Source organism: Gambusia affinis, linkage group LG24, assembly GCF_019740435.1.
Source record: "Gambusia affinis linkage group LG24, SWU_Gaff_1.0, whole genome shotgun sequence".
Classification (NCBI taxonomy): Eukaryota; Metazoa; Chordata; class Actinopteri; order Cyprinodontiformes; family Poeciliidae; genus Gambusia; species Gambusia affinis.
This window is the reverse complement of record NC_057891.1, coordinates 4,167,061-4,186,027: the sequence shown is the minus strand read 5'-3', so window position 1 is coordinate 4,186,027 and position 18,967 is coordinate 4,167,061. Positions and strand designations below refer to the sequence as shown.

Genomic DNA, 18,967 nt, shown 5'->3' with positions numbered 1-18,967 from the left:
ATGTTTTTAGTCTATTTACTATTACAATTACTTCTAATTACTAAAGTTTTACAGAGAAGCCTGTAATAACAGTTAGTAAAAATTAGACTTAGTCTTTGGAAAAAAAAGAAAACAGGTTTATTAAACACCAGGCTTCACAAAATGAATGGAACAATTTAAGATGAGAAAACACAAAATAAAGATTCATCTCTCAGAGTGTGAGTGGGCGCTCAGAAAGGCCTCATGCGTGTGTTGAGGGGCGGCGCTCTGTTGGGCGGTGTGATGGCTATATCCAGGTAGTCTCCGATCTGGAAACGCTGAGACTGCAGCGTCATGGCGTCATCCAGGCCCTTCCTCCCAGACACAGTGCTGCCGATCTCCTTCAACCTGAAAGTGATCAGTTAAGATCAATATCCTGCTATTCCTCTGATCAACCTGTCTAGTCAGCACAGATTTGTAGAGTTAGACTTACTTGTACATCTTTACTCTCAGATCAGGGAAGACAATGGCGAAACTGAAGTGAGTCCCCTTTTTCCTGGCTTCTGGATACACTTCCTTTACTAAACTGGTAAGCTCCTTCAACGTAGCATCCATCCTGCAATACAAACAGTCAACAGTTCAGCTCCATTTCCATTTCTGTGACAAGTAAATACAGACAAGCCAACAAAATTTTACCATGTGTATATCTGGAGCTCACTGGAGGGCACATTGCCCCGAGCAAATTCGTCTGCTCTGTGGTGTCGCCCACTGTTGGTGGTAAATACTCGCAGGAGAAGGGGGCAAGTCTGCAGCAAACGAGAAAATCAAGCATAACTTTTAACATAAGCAGTGCAGAAACAGTCCAAAAGTATTCTACATAATCAAATGAGCTTATAAATACATGTTAGTGTGGCAAATTTACTTTAATAAACACCGTTTGTCTCTATATATAATGATTTTGACAGGGATTAACGCAACATCTACAAAATCAATCCATCAGGACTGCCATCTAGTGGCAAAACTAAGTTACTACAACGCAACCTTTTAGTGAGGGACATAGATATTACTTTAAAACATTTATAATCGTCCTTACATGTAAAAGATGACAAATAAAACATGATTATATGCAGCATTAATATGTAAATTTTTGGGGGGTTAAAAAACCAAAATGTTTAGTCAATTCTGGATTAGATTATTCTATATAAAAATCATAATATTAAATGCAAAGTTTAATTTCTGATAAAAGTGTTTTGTAATATTTCAAATTTACAAGCACTCCGTTTAATGTTTGCCTAAAAAGTCTAAAGGTTTCACATATGACAGATTATAGAAGTATTTTAGAGTTTGAAACAGAAATCAGAATCAGATCTACTAAAACAGGCGGAATAGCCCTTTACTAAAAAGCCCCTGGCTTCAGCGTCGGACGTAAATTATATTTGATAACCTGCTTGATTCTAATTTTAATTTAAAAATAGTGCAAATAGAGACTTTCGAGAAGAAAGTTTTGACACTCCACGAGATCAAATCTACACATTTTTTAAGATAAACATAAAATTAAACATCTTTTAATACACACGCTGAATAGCCATTAGCTAGTAAAGCATTAGCTAGCACGACACGTTGACGTTTCGTTATTTACCCGGTTTTCCCCCCGTGACTATTGAATAGCTTAACATTACCACAGCAATGTTTCCACACAATTTAACTACTGTGATGCATTTCACCTAATATTACAAATACCGTTCAATAGTTTGCTTTCTGACATTAGCATGAAATGCTAACTAGGTTAGCTCAGGGTACAGAAGTAAAACAAGCAGCAGGCGACTCCGGAGTAAAATGCAGTCATTCACCTTTTCCCGATCGATGGGTTTCTCTGGCTCCTTCTTTATTTCCTCCTGTGTAATCCGCGATTCAAGCGCCATTGTTATTTATTAATAATACAGTCATACACTGAGGTCTGCCTCCGTGCTCTTTTCGTAGCTACAGCAACGAACAAGATGGCGAGCGACTTCTTCTTTTTGACTTTATTGCCGGTTGGTAAACAACGTTCTGTTGTTCACTACCGCCACCAGCTGGTGAGGTTTGCGGGTCAGGATGGAAATGTAATTCAAATTTGTTTCAAAATACATATTATTCTCATTAATCCTGTCGATAGCAATAAATGTTGATAACAAAAACTGTTAGCCATGTTCGATTTTCTTCTACTTTGCAACTATGCAGTCAATTAAATAAAATGTGTGACACCAGGTGGGAAAGTTCAAGTAGAGATGCACCTATCATATATCTGTATCTGTACCTAATCCATACTGTACCTATGGACTAGGTACAGTATGCCTAATCCATAAGGGCAGATCTTTTCTGTCTGATTCTATGCTTTGGGCTCTGAGAGACGTCATGCATTATTATTTATTACATTTAGAAATCCTAATCACACTTTCTGAACCATTTGAAAGAAAGAATGTTGTTTCTGCAACAATAGTACATACAGGAAACATCTCAGTGGTTTAGATGTTCTTTCTCATTATCCAGAATGTTTATAAATCACCTAAAACTCTTGTAGCTCGTCAGATTTTCAGTTTTTGTAAAAACTGCATCTTAGTGTCAACCAGCCAAGCCCTCCTACAGAAAGCTGCCATTCAGTCACATGCTTCACTCCTGCTCACTCATTAAGCTGTCTGTGGGTGTGTGTGTGTAATTCCTATCAACATATATGTGAGTGTATGTTTGTACAGTATGGGATGGTACAGTGTGTGGTTGTTTGTGTTCTTCCTGACAGTGCTGCTCTCTGTTCTGGCTGATCAGAGCCCAGAAACGTCTCTACTCTTTCACCCTGATTCCCACATTTACACTCACACACCAGACTGAAACGATCCTCCAAGCTTTTCTCAGCCGTTTCTGCTCCGGACTTGATAGAAAGATCAGACAGTGGCTCTTTGAGTCTCTGACACTGATACCCATTCAATGAAGCAGGGCCTTGTATTAACACAAATTCTATCACAATATTTATTGAGATTTTAGGTGATAAACCAACTTAAAGTGGTGCTTTTTGACCTACATAAAAGCAGAAACTTATATGCCATCACCAAAGAATACCTAACTACTCTGCAGTGTAGTTTAGTCTACAGTATGGATTTAAAGTTTTATCACAATATATTGTGTGACAATAAAAACCATTCATTTATTTATTCTTTATAGCTCCACAAACACTGTTCTTGAAAAACATTCCTGTTTACAATTTTCTTCTTTAAGACACCATTTACATGAAGAGGTCTGATTTATGTCACTAAACTGCACACAATAGCTGCATTTAATCATATTTTAAATGTATTTACATTTACTGACACTCATTGAACAAACAGTAGAGAAATGAGTAAAACTGAGACAACGATAAATCAAAATTCTCATCACGATAAATGATAAACGATACGATAAATTCCCAATCATAAATAAGGACATTCCTAATTTCACCATCTAGGATCTTTATTTCCTAGATTGCATCTCTGTCTTAAATTTAGCATCTTCCGATGTCTTTATTCGGCTTCCGAGAGAATCCACAGGTCGAACCGAGGAAGTCGCTTTTTGCTCCCACACTTCAACAAACTGTGGGAAAAGCTCATCAGTCCCAGTCATCTGCCGCACACAGAGCCGCTCTGTCCGGATCGCCGGCCGCTGCCAAGACGTAACTCAGATCTGAGAAGCTCTTCTTCCGACTCTCTCGCTGGGTCCAGTTACGGTCACAACAATCACACACAGATACACTTTCCCACACACACCTACACACCACAATGCCACTTTGTTCTCTCAGCCCTCCAAACTGCGGCTTCAGTAAAAATTTAAATCTGAATACAACAGTCTAAATTGACTTAAACATGAAAATGTCTCCAAAATGATGGACACTCTTGACTCTAATAGACTGTAGATTTTTCTGTCAATTTGTCAATTTCTGTTTAACTTTTTCTATTACAAGAAAATTATGTCTGTAATAATTTTACCCAGATTAAAAATAAAAATAAAAAGTTTCCATCTGCATCAGCCTCCTATGCTGAATGAACCAAATTTGTATAATTTTTTTAATCGGAGGTGGGGGCCGCACAAAATCAGTCCGATGGCCACAAGTGGCCCCAGGACCACACTTTGGACACCCCTACTTTACAGGATGCCTGTCTACCTTTCAGTCTTGCAACTTTGGATCAGAAAAAAAGTCCAGACTGATTCCTGCATTTGGAAAGATTTTAATATCCCAAAGCACTGATGAGTTTTATTTTGAAAATCCTTGGAGGAAGTGACTTTGTTGCTGTCTTTTTGACTTCTCCGTGAAGAAAGCATCTTTATGCAGAAGACTTCAGAGCTGCAGGTTTGTGTGTTGTTGCTCTCAAAGAACAAATTCAGATTTATTTCAGTCAGTTTTGTCATTTCAATTACTTGTATTTTATTTTCTTCTTGCAGGAAAAGAAAATGGGGAAACTTTTACAGCCAACAACCTGAATCACTGTAAGCAAGGTGAGAAATTTGTTCCTGTTGGAATCATTTTTATTTCATTTCATTTATTTGTTTATTTCAAAAAACAAAGAAAACAACTAACAAATAGGATAAGATAACAAAAGTAATTAACTTACAAATCAATAATTATCAGAAATTGTTCATTTAAAGCATTATGGTATTCATATACCTGTTTAACTTACTGTAACTAATCAGTTATATTAATGTTAATCATAGTAATATTATTAAATAGACATACAGTGTCAGAATAATTACCAACTCCTTCCCACTGTACACCTGTAAATTCCTCAAAATCTGTTATATAACAACAAATAAATAAAAACAAACAAGAAATGGTGATAATGATAATAAATAATCTGCTAATAATGGTAATAGTAAGGAAGGAAAGGTATAAATTGAACTTATTTACAAACACAATATTTTTTTTAATCGCTTTGATTAAAAAATGATTCCTCTGTAGTTGTCGTGCAGCCTGAGATATTTATCTGAGGGTGAAACATAAATATGTTCCTACCAGTGAATGCTGATGCTTTCTCTGTACAGTGGAGAGTTTTTTTACAGTGCCAGTGGGCAGCGAGGTTCATCAGATGTTCACATGAATGCTGACACGGCGCCTTTGACTTTCCTCCTCTCACTTTCATTCCTTTTCATCGCCTTCCTCTGTCAGAGTCGGCTTTTGTTTCTGCTTTCATCTCCTGCCACTTCTCTCCTCCTCAAATAGATTCACGTCGTCATGGAGTCGTTTTTATCAAACGATTAAACGTTTACCAATACAACCTGCAGTTTTCTGGTGCAAAAAGTAACTTTTCCAGATTTCTTTGCTTGTCTGCTCTAACAGGATGTCTTGGCCGGCTCTCTACGCTCAGCTAGTCGGCACCAACCGGCACTCCACCTCCCTGGGGAAAGTGTGGCTCTCTGTGCTGTTTATCTTCAGAGTCATGGTTCTGGTTGTGGCCGCTGAGAGCGTCTGGGACGACGAGCAGTCCGATTTCACCTGTAACACACTACAGGTATCACACGGACAGAGACAAGTTAAAATGTCTTTTGACAAGTTGGGAAGAAACATGACATTATTTATAGATATCAACAGGCTGAGTTTATTTAAACTGACATAAATTACAATGTAAACTATGAGGTTTAATCATTCTAAAATGGTTTTATATAAATAGCGACTAGCAAATGCTCCAAACTTCTATTTCTGCTACTTTACTATCATAATCACAGGAAATGTCTATATTAATAAAATATAAACATTATTTTCCAAGGTAAAGCACTTTCAACTGCTTCGTTGATTAAATTAGCTGCAGAAATAAACCTGACTAAATTTAATGTGTAGTTTTTCTTTCCACTGTTGCCCAGTGCTTGCTTAGGATGACTGGATGAATCCTGTTTTTTTTTTTTTTTTTATTTTATACATGACGATTGTTTTATTGACTGGCCTGATTGGCTTTTGTTTGATTCAAATTGGACTCTTCGTTGTGAATCGAATCCGGTTTTTAGAGAAGGAAATTATGTTGAATTTGAATTTAAAATGGTTATTTTTTTGTAAAGTAAGATGATTTGTTTCTATTATCACTATTATTATTTTTGAACAATAGAAATAATTTAATTTTCCCACCCTTATTTGACCGCAGCTCCTTTTTTTCCAGTTTTTTTTTTTTTTACTAAACTACTCCAGATCAATTTCTTCTATTCTTAATTCCTAACTCCTCTTTCATACCTACTCACTTTTTTCATTTGGACCGGACTGGAAGCATTTGGACCAAATGCTTAGTACATTTGCTTACATAGTTGTTACTTGTTGCTTGTTTACCTGAGTGTAAGATGTCCCCATCTTAATCGGGGAACAAAAAGACCAAAACTGTAAAGAAATGACAACAAATGTGTAAACTAACCACCACACAGCAAATACTGACACCTGCTGGCTGTATGATAGCATTTAGTTTAATAAATCAAAACTGATTATTAGAAACAAGTCCATTCCAGCTGTATGGTGATGCTGATTTCCATTTCTGTTACTTTTTTCTCCCAGCCTGGTTGTGAGAACGTCTGTTATGATCAGTTCTTCCCAGTGTCTCATATCCGCCTCTGGAGTCTCCAGCTGGTCTTTGTGTCCACACCAACCCTCTTGGTCTCCATGTATGTGGCCTACCGCAACCACTGCGATAAGAGACGAATCCTTCAGGTGGATGTCCCTCTTTTATTCTGCTTATTCATTGTCAGAAGACGCCTCTGTAAGCTGATGTCATGTTTAAATACAACCAGTACCTTGTAAAAGTATTCATACATTTTGTACTTTTTTGTCTAAGTTTTATGTGATTTTACGGTACTGCATTTTTCACACTCATCTCCCCACGTCTGTTAATCTCAGAAAGTATTGTGTGTTTATTTTCCCATGGGCGGCCATTACTGTGCGTCAGAGTTCTGGACGGGCGAGTGTACTCAACAATAAGGGGCAAGAAGAAGAGCTGGAGACGCTAAAAAAGAGGAGACTCCCAATAGCTGGCGCCCTCTGGTGGACATACCTCTGCAGCCTGGTGTTTAGAATGATGTTTGAAGGTGGATTCATGTAAGATGTGGGATTCAACTGTTCCTTCTGTCCATAATCAGACTGGTTTGGTGTGAGAACACACACTGTACGTCCTTGTATCGCCAGGTACGCCCTGTACGTTGTGTACGACGGTTTCCAGATGCCACGCCTGGTGCAGTGCGATCAGTGGCCATGCCCCAACCTGGTGGACTGCTTCGTCTCACGGCCCACGGAGAAAACCGTCTTCACCGTTTTCATGGCTACTGCCTCTTCTATCTGCATGGTTCTTAATTTGGCTGAACTTGCATATCTAGTCGCCAAGGCTCTCAACAGGTAGAAATGTTAATCAGACTTGCAGGTGATTATTCGGATTTGATAGGTTTGCAGTTTTACATTACCTTTTTGTATCTTTGATTTTCAGCTAACAACTGACATCTTGCTTTCAATGAAACTTTGAGGGCAGAGGGTGACGAAATCAGCAATTGAAGAGACAGATTTGGGTTTGAACAAACCATCTGCTCCAGAATGAAGGTGCATCGCATAGCAAAGACTTTTAAGAACACTTTTAAATGCAGATAAATACACTTCTACCACCCCAGAAATGGTGACGGATGTCAACAATGAATTTTTATCCACACCTTGAATGCCAATTGTTTTATATCATTGTGGAACCATTGGGCCATCTACTGGACAACAATAAAACTGCACTGGGGAAACTGTCAGAATCCTGACAACTAAAACTTTTTGCAAAACCAGTTGGGCTGGGTCTTAAAATGTAGGTATTATGTCAGTTGTTTACTGTAAATTTAGTGTTCAGCAGCTGATGTTATTTTAAAATAATTAAGTAATATGGCACACTTCCATAACGCTCTGCCTTTCAAAATCAACTTTTTTTCTTGTTTACTTCTTGTGTACGTTAAAATAAGCTAATTACAAATGATACTAATTGTTTTATTCTAGTTAGAGTAGAAATACTTCATAATAAAATTACTCAAACAAAAGTAAAAAGTACAGTGTAGTAAAAATACTCCTAAGAGTAATTTTTTTCAGAAAAGTTACTTAAGTAAATATAACTGAGTAAATGTAACTAGTTACAACCCAATTCTGTGTGTTGACATGTTGGTATGGGGGGGCGGGGGCCAAATGAAAATTTTCCCACGGCCCCAAAAAGGCTTTGGTCGCCCCTACCTCAATGCTCATTTTACTCGTTCTTTTCCCGCGCTTGTTGGTTTTGGAGGAACGTGACGTCTGAGTGGCCTCTCACACATTAACGCGCGCGCGCAAGCACCTACTCCCCACCGTCCCCCTCGTGCGCCCCATGCACGGGGACACCAGCGTGTGCGACAGTGGCGGAGGGCCTTGGCCACGCGGGACGCAGCCGCTGCGCTTCGCCTACGCGGGACGGCTTCCACACGCACCCAACTTCTTTTTTTTTATTTAAGTTTTGAAACACCAAAAGTAGCAACGCGTGTCTTCCAAAAGAAAAAGAAAAAACCTTCTCCATCTTTCTCTCTTCCTCTCCTGGTGTTTCGAGCCCACTGGTGCCCGTGGGACTAAAATAACGAAGAAGACGAGGAAGAAGGGACGGGAAGAGAGGAGAAGCCCGCCGCCGGGAGGGAGCGGTAAGCCGGTGGATGCTGGAGTGTTGGTAGTCTGAAGAGGGAGGGAAGAGGAGGGATTATCATCCTTCCTCCTGCTGGATTATCTAATCCTCTCATGCTGCGTTCATTTCCTTTTGGAAACAGGAAGCTTCTCATACTTAGTAGCGCCGAGTTATTTATTTGGTTTCAATTAATTAATAGGAAAACAATCTACTAAAATGTTATGTTTTGCCTTAAAAACGTAACTGGAAGTTTTTATTTTTGTTAAGTTGGATCTGCAAACTCAACAGATCCAAAGTTTAACTGAAAACTTTTTAAATAAGTTTCTTCAATTAAGCTTGTCACAATAACAAATTTACAGGACGATAAATTGTCCCAGAAGTTATTGTGATAAATGATAATATTGTTATTTTGACACTATTGGTTGACATTATGTTAATTGCATAAAGATGTAAGATCAATACACTTTAAATTGTAATAGACATTTAGTTCTGGAACTGGAAGACATTTTTAAAAATGCTAAATAAATAAAACAATAGGAACAGCAAATAAAATTATTAAGTCTCTGTAAACAAAATTCTCTTTCACAAAAGACTTTTATCACCCAGTTTCTGATTGAAAAATAAAAAAGATAAAACAACAAATCATGCAAATTGAAGTTATTGAGCTTGTTTTAATTTACCATGTGATTAATTGATTTATTGCTAATTATCACAAGCTTTTCCTCAGCACAGATTTCTGCTCTCTTTTGTGTGACTTATTATTTCCTGATTGGTAAAACTGTGGCAGCATCATGCCAGGGGAATGCCAACATATATACCTTTTAAATTTCTTCAAATCTTTTCTTTCCTAGATGCTAATTATGCATTTTTGTGTTTGCAAAATGCATGTTTTTGACCAAAAGTGTGAGATCTGTACATTGTTTTTGTTCTGTATATAGATTTAATCAAACTACAGTGTGTGGATACATACAGTATGATGCTAATTGTCTGATAATTGTGATAAGTGGCAGCTGCAGGTTTCATGGTGAGTATTTTGGGCTTCAGATGGTGATCTAAGAGTTAACTGTTTGGGACGTTTGAGGACAAAGAGCCCCGATCCATCAAAAGCATGCAGCAGCCTGGACAATATCCATCTGGCAGCTTCTCTATTGTCTGTCCTGACCAGTGGTATTTCATCACGTCAACACATAATGTACATCTACACACGCTGCTGTCAGGCTGGTGGCCCAGGCAAGTGTGTTTGGTCTAGTTTCTAGTGCAAATATTTTAGTGAAAGTAGACAAAACCAGCCAAACCAGAAACTTTTCAGAAAGATACAGGAGCTTATTTGGAGTCAACAATTTCTTATTAATATTGATGAAAAGTTCTGGTTCCACTGGGAGATAAAAGACATTTTTTCCACATGAAACTAGAACTGGGTTGCTAGGTTACAGCCTTAGGTTGCTAGGTAACGGCGCAGTGCCAGTGTAACTAGTACATTTTTTTAATCAATAATAAGGAGTTATTGACTTCATATAAGCTCATATTTCATGCTGAAAAGTTGCTTCTCAGTTAGTTTAATCTTGTTTCAAGTGTAATAAGATATTTGTATTACAAACTAGACCAAAAATACTTGGTAATATTTAGAGTTTTTACAGTGTATGTTCCTGGTTAGCTTCAGTGTCTTTGATCTGACTGATGTTTGCATAAAACTTTCACCATGAGTAACTTTTAGGTATTTTTTCCATTCTCCTTTCCTTCATAAATAAAGATCAGAGAGAGACTCTCCATAGTCCTCTCTACTTTGACTGGGCCATTCTAACATGTAAATATAGTACTATATCTCATCCTGTGGAGGTCATGCAGTCATTTCAATCAGGTGTACATTACTTGTAAGTTTTTCTTTTTTTTTTTTTTCATTCATATCAGTGAATCCCAGGAAAACATTTGCTCCTCTCAGCATTCCTGGGATGTGATGAGTCCAGCATTCAACAGGGACAACCTGTTATCCACTCATTCCCACAGATGGGGAACCATTATCTACTCACCAGCCAGTCCACACAAACCGTCATGGAGGGGCATTTCAAGCAAAAATACAGTTTCAACATGCTGATAATCATGATTATTATTCAGAGTTTCCCCAAGAAAACCTGCTAAGACAATTTTTGAGTTAAAAATGTTCAAAGTTGACAGAAAAAATTTAAATATCGCTAGGTAATTATGTTACTGGAAGAAATAATTAACAAAAAAACCTTAAAAAAGACCCAAATTACTGGTGTTTAAATAAACTTGTAATAAATAAACAATGCTAAGCCTGTCAGGATCCAATTAAAGCCTGGTGACCCACCAGGTTTATAAAACACTGTGGGAAACTGATTACTTAATAATCCATCGATAGTTCAACACTGATTATCAACGTGTGAAAAAGACAGTGTTGGCCAGTCACACTTTAACCAGCTCTTGTTTTTTTCACTTATTACGTCTACAATGCTAATGCTAATAAATATAGCTAATTGAGCTCAGCAGTTTCTACATATCCAGAAAGACGTTTATATTAAAGAAACAGCAATACTGATTACAATCTGAACAATTGTCACATAAGTTTGGCAAAAACAGAAGAAATCTGACCTTTTCTCTTTGCAAAGAGAAAAGGTCAAATAGATGCAGAAAAGACACAGCTCAGTATCCTCTGGCTTGCAGATGTTGAGAGTTGCAGTTGCTTATTTTCTGCAGACGTCTTGTAGTTTATTGCCAGTACTTGTAATGATGATCATCAGTTTTTTTGTCATCTTCTAGGCTAGAAAATCAAGGGAAGAATGGGTGACTGGAGCTTTCTAGGGCGACTGCTGGAGAATGCTCAAGAACACTCCACTGTGATTGGAAAGGTAACTATACATTAACATTCCTAATTCACATCTTTTATTTTTCTTTCCTATTTTCTAATGTGGCCTTGATAAGTAGCTCCCTAACTCCAAAAAAGGAGACACTCTGAATTATTATGAATGGCAAAATGTTATTCTCAAGGTAGAAGTGCCTCAGAAATCTTTGGCTAACCAATGTTTTGTAATTGTTTCATCTTCCCTTTTCAGGTTTGGCTTACAGTCCTATTCATTTTCCGTATCTTGGTTCTTGGCGCAGCCGCTGAAGAAGTTTGGGGTGACGAACAGTCCGACTTCACCTGTAACACACAGCAGCCTGGTTGCGAGAACGTCTGCTATGACGAGGCCTTCCCCATCTCCCATATCCGTTTTTGGGTGCTGCAGATCATCTTTGTCTCTACACCCACTCTCATCTACCTTGGCCATGTGCTACACATCGTGCGCATGGAAGAGAAGAGAAGAGAGAGGGAGGAAGACCTCAGAAAATCTGGACGACATCAGGAGGACCTCGACCCTTTCTATCACAATGGAGTCGGTGACGGAGGGGGAGGAGGCGGTAGAAAGGAGAAACCACCAATCAGGGATGAGCACGGGAAGATTCGAATCCGCGGAGCTTTATTGAGGACATATATCTTCAACATCATCTTTAAGACTCTGTTTGAGGTGGGCTTCATCTTGGGGCAGTACCTTCTCTACGGCTTCCACCTGAGGCCCCTTTATAAATGTGGCCGCTGGCCCTGCCCCAACACTGTGGACTGCTTCATCTCCAGGTTAGAAAGTTTTATATTCTTGGTTTCTATATACATCTGAAGACACATGACCTTTTTCTCACTGTCTTACAATAAATCAGATTAAGGTTTTCCTATTTTAGGCCAATTACAATTACCAAGTACATATATATTCACTAAATATAATAACTGCAGTGAATGGAAGACTTTGAGGATCGTCTTAATCCAGTCACCATGTTCTCTGTCCAGATGTCTAAGTATTCAGGGTCAGGCTCACGGTTATCAGGTTTCTGTCATGGTTCAAACAACTTGTCAATGCCACAAGAAGGTCGTGGTAACAGGGTGGTTGTCCCAATTTTCAGTGTTGCCAACTGGTCCAACACCAGGGAGATCACTCTTCCCAGTTTCCTTAAGAAAGCTTCCGTCAGGCTGTTGAAAAAGACACTTGACTGATTGTCGAACGTTGAATTCAATTCATTGCTTTGGAAAAATGGACCAGATTTTTGCCCTTGCAGATCTGCTGAGGAGTTAGGTTGTGCAGTACATGCGAGTGTTTGTAAATAAGGGAAGTATTGGGTCAGAGATGCTTTTAAGGGTAACCCAGTCATTGGATAATCAAATCAAGAGTTGTGTCTACATTCAGAATACAAAGTCTAATTTGTTTCCATTCTGGGTTACGTTTCACCAGTGGTCTTCTCTTGTTGCATTTCCTTTTTGTGGTGTACCTGGGCAGGATCTCAATGTGTAGTCTTGGAAATGAGGGTATTCAAGAAGCTAGGAGTCTCATCATTTGTTTTTGCAGATGATGTTGTTTTATGGGCTCTCAGTGCATGAACCCCAGTATGTAATGAGGCAGTTCAAAACCAAGTGTGAACCAGTTCCACTAAATCTGAGGCCATGATTCTCAGCCAGAAAAAGGTGGATTTGGGCAAGAACAACATACTTGGGGTACTTTCCTACCAGTTGCTTTAACCCAACTCTAGTTCGTTTGCCTAAAACGAACTAGAGTTCATTAGTTTGTGGAGGTGTGAATGTAAACTCTGATGCTGACCAATAAAGCAAACTCTGGTCCACCTACAAACCTCAGGCTCGGCTCGGTTGAAGTGAACTCTGGCGTGGTTCTAAGGTAAATATGAATGCCAAGCGGACCGGAGACCGCTCCAAAAGCAGGAAGCAGGCTACAGTACAGGGCATTCTGGGTAAATCAACCAAAACAAACTCATGTTTCTAGTGCTAGAGGGACAAATAGCTTGTGTTTTTTTACCAAAGACTAAAGAGAAATTGTATTACTGCTAAAATATAACTTTATTCTTCCATCCATTCCATTTTGTTTACATTTTGTAAAGAAGAAAGTTTTGACCATATCTTCTTCAGAGGTTCTTGTGTTGTTTCATTCAGTGGTTTTTGATGTAGCGCCACCACAGGCGCGGAGGGGAACAGGTTTCTAAAATGGTTTGGTTTGTTTGACAGTGTAATGTAAAGACAACTGCAGCATCTGAAAATGTTGCTCTCCAATTGAACAAAGTCTATTATTTCTTGTTTTTCTTTCTTTTCCTATGTTTTTGTTTGTTGCATTAGGCCTACTGAAAAGACCATCTTCATCATTTTCATGCTAGTGGTAGCCTGTGTCTCCTTGGTCCTCAATCTACTTGAGATCTACCACCTGGGCTGGAAGAAAGTTAAGCACGGGGTCACGAAGGAGTTTGCTCCTGATAGTCTGTCACTGATGGGCGTAAATGAGCCTGGAGACGCTGAGACGATTCCTGAACAGACCTCTCCAACAGGGCTCCAGTGTTTACCAGTGTCTGCTAATGTGTGTGTGGTGAGAGGTGAAGCAATGAGAGGAGGAACTTACAGTCCAACCGGATCCTCCCACACAGTGATCTCCTTAAACAATAACATGGCTACAATACCAATGTCTGAAGGACTTAATGTGGGCAGTGCTGCTTGTCACCAAGAGGACTTCCTGATGGAGTCGCTGCCTGGTTCTGTCTATGGTGAGAGTGAAGACAGTCGTGGACGCCTTGCAGAAATGCAGCAGAATTGGAGAAACGTGGCTTTGGAGCTTCACAATCTCAATGAGGAAAATTCCCCCACATATCCTCTTCCATTCACCTCGACCTCCTCCTCCTCTCAGGAGGAGACGACATCTCTGGAAGAGAAGCAACGCTCCACATTTCCAACTCTTCCTCGAAATACACCTCTCTCTCTGCTCGCGCCGGAGGAGACAGCAGTGAATCCAGAAAACACTGTCGCCACATCACCGAGCGCTGAACCACATGATGATTTCACAGTGATAACCAGGGCGGAGATGCATCAGCCTCCCTTTGCTGTTGGGACAGATTTAAGGAGGCCCAGTGTGGTGAACAAGACCTGTGGTGCTCGAGCTCGCCCTGATGATCTTTCTGTGTAGCTAAAATGTAGACGCTCAAATTTAGAAAACAGTTCATATGTGGTTTTTCTTTACCATTATGCACATACAACCAAACCACTCTACTTCCACAAGTTAAAACCAGTTCCTATCAAGAAACAAGGGGTATCATGAAAGAAACACAATGTATGAGAGTAAGATCGGAGTTTAATACCATTCTGGTATAAATTTGATACTATGGAGATGTGGTGCTAACCAGCATAACACATACATGAATAACAGTTGTTAAATTTTCATTGGATGGTTTCACAGTCAGTAGGGTTGAGCATCTCTGCTTTACTGGCACTAGATATCTCAATACACTGCCAGGTAGAAATGTACCACATTAAAGAACTATGAGCAGCAAACTCCAGTTTCATATGATTCAACTCTATTACCATTCTTAGCATCTATGCTAAGATAAATTGGCCATGTGTCTATTTTTGCAGATAATAGTTAAGCATGTGAAATGGGTTGAAATTTCAGTCTAACTTCTATTTAGAGATTAACTCAACTAATTTACATCTAGTTGCTCCTGATGACTAGTGGACAACTTTGTTTACCTACATTTAGCATTTATGTTAGGCTAAGTTAGCCATGAATCTAGTTTTGTAGTTAATGACAAAACATGTTAAATGTATTGATCTTTAAATCTAACTCTTGTGTTAGACATCAACCCAGTTCATGTTCTTCTCCTGTTATTATACATCGCTTTAAAAGTTAGCTATAACCGAGCTAGCTTATTCGCGGCTTTCAGCATTTAAGATAAGCTAGCCAAGAGCTTATAGCCAATATAAGTGGTCAATAGCCAAACACCAATCTTATTTATCTTATTTAATTTGATGCTGCTGAAATTATATTATATTCCTCTAAATATCGCTAGCAGATATCCTAAGAAAACACAGGACTAGCACAAACTCAAGTACATTGTGTTCCTAATGCTGAGAATAAACTGAGCTAACTAGCAAGCTTTGGATGTTGGGAGCAGCAATACTTTTTAAATGATATAAAAGAAGAGGTTTGCACTTTTATTTCTATGATTTTTTTTCATGATGACAGAGATTATCAGTCTTTTGGTCTTTTTTGTATTTATGTTTTGCTATTATGCAGCCTGTAGTTCCAATGAAGAGAGGGATTATAATCCCACCCTGAGACAAAATCATTCAGGCTGTGCCCGCCGGGTATTGGCATGTCTGTGGCTGTTCAGGTGCTTTAATTTTTTTCTAATGTCTATAAAATAAAATCTATGCAGTTACATCAGGGTTAAACTATATAAAGTTTATAAATATGTAAATATAAAATAAAAAATTGTGTTTTGATGTATGGCAACTATATTTTGGAAAAGCTTATCTCTGGTGCAATTCTGACTTTCACCAAATAATGAAAATATTTTAGTTATTTTCTAAAAAGAAAAAAAGCAATAGTAAAACAAGTGTTAAAGGAGTTGTAATTATGTGTGCAAAGTTTTTTTTTTTTGCTTATTTCTTTTGGTGAAATGTTCCATTCTGACCTGTAATATGATGTAAATGAAGATTTAAACAGCTATAAAGTTCTGAAAATAGAATAGATGGAGTTTTCTATGTTGAATTGTTTATTTATGGTAATAGAAAAACAGTGATTTCAGGAATGGACAATAAATGAAACCACAGTGCCTGATATTTCCTCTAACCTTTAGCTCTTAAAATGTAGATGTGCCTTTAATCATATTCAGTTAAAAAGATTTGGAAAATGCTTTAGCTCTCTGACTTGTAGGTTCTCTTGCTTGCACTTGTTTTCAAGAAACATCCTCTCGTAAACAACCAGATTAAAAATGCCTTGTCTTTTAAAGCAAAGTGCTTTTCGACTGAACATTTTGTTAGCAATCACATCAATGTAAATGTTAATTTACCTCAAATACGGTCAGAGCTTTTTCTGAATACATTTTTTGTACTGTAACTATTTGTTTTCTGTTTTGCTGCTTCATTTTTAAATAAATAGGATAAAACTACACCACTGAAAATATGTTATGATAATTTTCAAGACTCCATATTGTAAAAACTAATAACATTGAGCACAGATGTATAGTAAGATTAAATTAAAATTTCGTTGAGCATTAATATTCTGGAATAAGATAAATTAATTCAGACTGTTTCAAGGTTTTCCTTCACGAACTCCAACAATAATAAAAACATTTATATAGCCAACACTATTTTAAACTGTCATGTTTGCATTGAATTGCTAATTACAGTGAAACTGGCAGGAATTATTTTAAATATTCTTTTAATTAGTAGATATTCGGTATGATTAGCAGCGCAGTCTTCTAGCTCCATTTCCTGTCAATAATCAGTGAGTTTACTTTGTAAGCTTAAACTTAAAGGCCATTAAACTGTTTAGTATAAACTTTGAGATTGGAGTTGTTTCAAAATGGTAAAAGTTGTTTTTTATCTTGGTCCCATTTACACCAGCATTTAATTTGATCTTCCACCATCAACTAAACTGGGTTCATCCTTGATAAAGATGCTAGCAAAAGTTGTTTCCTGCAGGTAAGACGCTAATTTCTCTTAACTTTTATGTCGGTATGTTTTCTGCTTTATATAACCCTAAATGTCAGTAGTTTCTGCCGTGGCTAGCTGTTATTTTTATCCATAAAGACCGAAATACACCTCCGAAGAAGCTAACAGCTAGGCTAAAGCTAAGAGCTAGGCTAAAGCTAACAGCTAGCTAGAGTAAGGTAACCAGATTTCTAAGACTAAATCTGGGGACATTTCTCACTCAGCGATAAAAAAGAAGCAAATTTATTAAACTAAAGTGAAAAAACTGGGACAGATAAGTTTACATATTTACTAACATTTAAACATTAGTAAATATGTTTACATATTTACTAACATTTAAACATTAGTAAATATGTTTACATATTTACTAACATTTAAACATTAGTAAATATGTTTACATATTTACTAACATTTAAACATTAAAAATCAAATCTAAAATCAGGAACTTGTCTCTCCACACAGCGGTAATATTACTATTATTGATAATAAAAGTAATAGCAGCTATAGAAAATTAAAACTGGACATATGGGGAGAAATTGTGACCAGGCATATACATGAGTAACATAGTTGGTGTCTCTGTCAATGAACGAAAAGCCCACAGTGGTCACAGAAGTAACTTGAAACTGACAAAAGTAGTAAAAAATTGTTTACTGACAAACTGATGAAAGTCCGACACTGCTTTTAAATTATGGCTCAATTAAAATGATGGTAGCTAAAAGTTATTGGCATTTTTGTGTCTGTGACCCAAGAGCTGATTTTGTCTCATTTCTCCCTGAACCTGTCTGGTAAATTCAGCCTCACCTTTTTATGATTTACTTTCCTCCTTGGTCATTTCACATCAAGTCCACCTTGACCTTGAAGTTCACCTTTACTTTCTGGACTTGGTTTTTCTGGACTTTTAGTAACCATTCATATCATAATTCTCTTGAATTTGTCAATTTCCTTCCTGCAGCCACAGCCAGAGAGATCGGCTACAATTCTATGGACCTTAAGTTTCAGAATAATCTGTACAACTGTAGCCATCTTGGTCTGACATTTTCTTATTCTGTTGAACCTCAATTTAAAATAATGTCTGATTTTTATTGGTTAATTTTCAGTGAATTTTCATTTATTACTTTTGTCAGTTTCAGGGTGTTTCAGTGCTACTGTGGGTTTTCCAGTCTTTAACAGAAGATACCAACAACTTTGTCCACCTGTGAATGTTGTGCATGAATGGGATACATGAGTGTCCATAAATACATGAGGTGTGTGTGTAAAGTAACGTAGTTGATATGTAAGGACACTGTGTGTGTTTGAGATAAATGAACTCTGGTCAGGAAGTCCACCAACATGAGCTCATCTCTGGTTCTGCAAACCCTTCTGGGTCTGAAGAGCCACATGATCATAGAGGTCTGGATAGAATAAGAGCAGAAAAGATTATGTGAAAAACTGAGAAAGACCACGGGTGATATTAAAGTGAAACAATTAAAATACAACATATGAGATACAATTAAATAATAATATGTTTATATTTCATATTTCTCTCCAGCTTTGTCAGTTTTTCTGTTTTCCTCAATCATTCAGTTCTATCCTGTCTCGTCTTTTATCTGTCTGCCAGTATTCTAAAACAGAGACATAATATCATCTCAATCTACCCCAAAAACATTAGAATATATAGATGACAAACTGAAAATGTACAATTTAAGAAATAAAATTAGATTTGCTTTCTTTGGTTTGGATTTTGGTTATTTTGAGATGAGGAGCTGGAAATCTTAGTATAAATATTAACCTTTTTCATCAGCTGATGAAATGTTAAAAATGCCATATTTAGCAAAAAAAGATAAATAAATAAAATAAAATCTCTCCATCC

General features: G+C 37.6%; 4 protein-coding genes across 5 annotated transcripts in view; 3 read left to right on the top strand and 1 right to left on the bottom strand.

Moving 5' to 3' along the window:
* Positions 1-94: 94 nt before the first annotated feature.
* sap18 (Sin3A-associated protein) lies at positions 95-1,982 on the bottom strand. The gene is made up of 4 exons (XM_044110103.1): positions 1,809-1,982; positions 655-764; positions 452-574; positions 95-366 (listed from the first exon to the last, which is right to left on the bottom strand). The coding sequence occupies exons 1-4, from the start codon at positions 1,878-1,880 to the stop codon at positions 210-212; spliced, it is 462 nt and encodes a 153-aa protein (XP_043966038.1). The 5' UTR covers positions 1,881-1,982; the 3' UTR covers positions 95-209.
* Positions 1,983-2,401: 419 nt separating this feature from the next.
* LOC122827305 (gap junction beta-6 protein-like) lies at positions 2,402-7,537 on the top strand. 2 transcript variants are annotated; one of them, XM_044110089.1, is made up of 7 exons: positions 2,402-4,312; positions 4,405-4,458; positions 5,297-5,468; positions 6,491-6,643; positions 6,879-7,027; positions 7,115-7,321; positions 7,410-7,537. In XM_044110089.1, exons 3-7 carry the CDS (start codon positions 5,298-5,300, stop codon positions 7,411-7,413), a joined length of 684 nt encoding a protein of 227 aa, XP_043966024.1. In that variant the 5' UTR covers positions 2,402-4,312; positions 4,405-4,458; position 5,297; the 3' UTR covers positions 7,414-7,537. The 2 variants fall into 2 exon arrangements, with proteins under 2 accessions (XP_043966024.1, XP_043966025.1); XM_044110090.1 differs by lacking the exon at positions 7,410-7,537 and having other exon boundaries at positions 7,115-7,325.
* Positions 7,538-8,476: 939 nt separating this feature from the next.
* LOC122827304 (gap junction alpha-3 protein-like) lies at positions 8,477-16,534 on the top strand. Its single transcript, XM_044110088.1, has 4 exons — positions 8,477-8,610; positions 11,367-11,455; positions 11,660-12,219; positions 13,756-16,534. Exons 2-4 carry the CDS (start codon positions 11,387-11,389, stop codon positions 14,588-14,590), a joined length of 1,464 nt encoding a protein of 487 aa, XP_043966023.1. The 5' UTR covers positions 8,477-8,610; positions 11,367-11,386; the 3' UTR covers positions 14,591-16,534.
* A 492-nt stretch (positions 16,535-17,026) lies between these two features.
* The window catches only part of LOC122827298 (vang-like protein 1), a 98,116-nt gene continuing 96,175 nt past the window's right edge, over positions 17,027-18,967 (top strand). The window contains exon 1 of the mRNA XM_044110077.1: positions 17,027-17,109. The gene's annotated coding sequence lies outside the window, so the exon portion shown is untranslated. The remainder of the gene's footprint in view (positions 17,110-18,967) is intronic.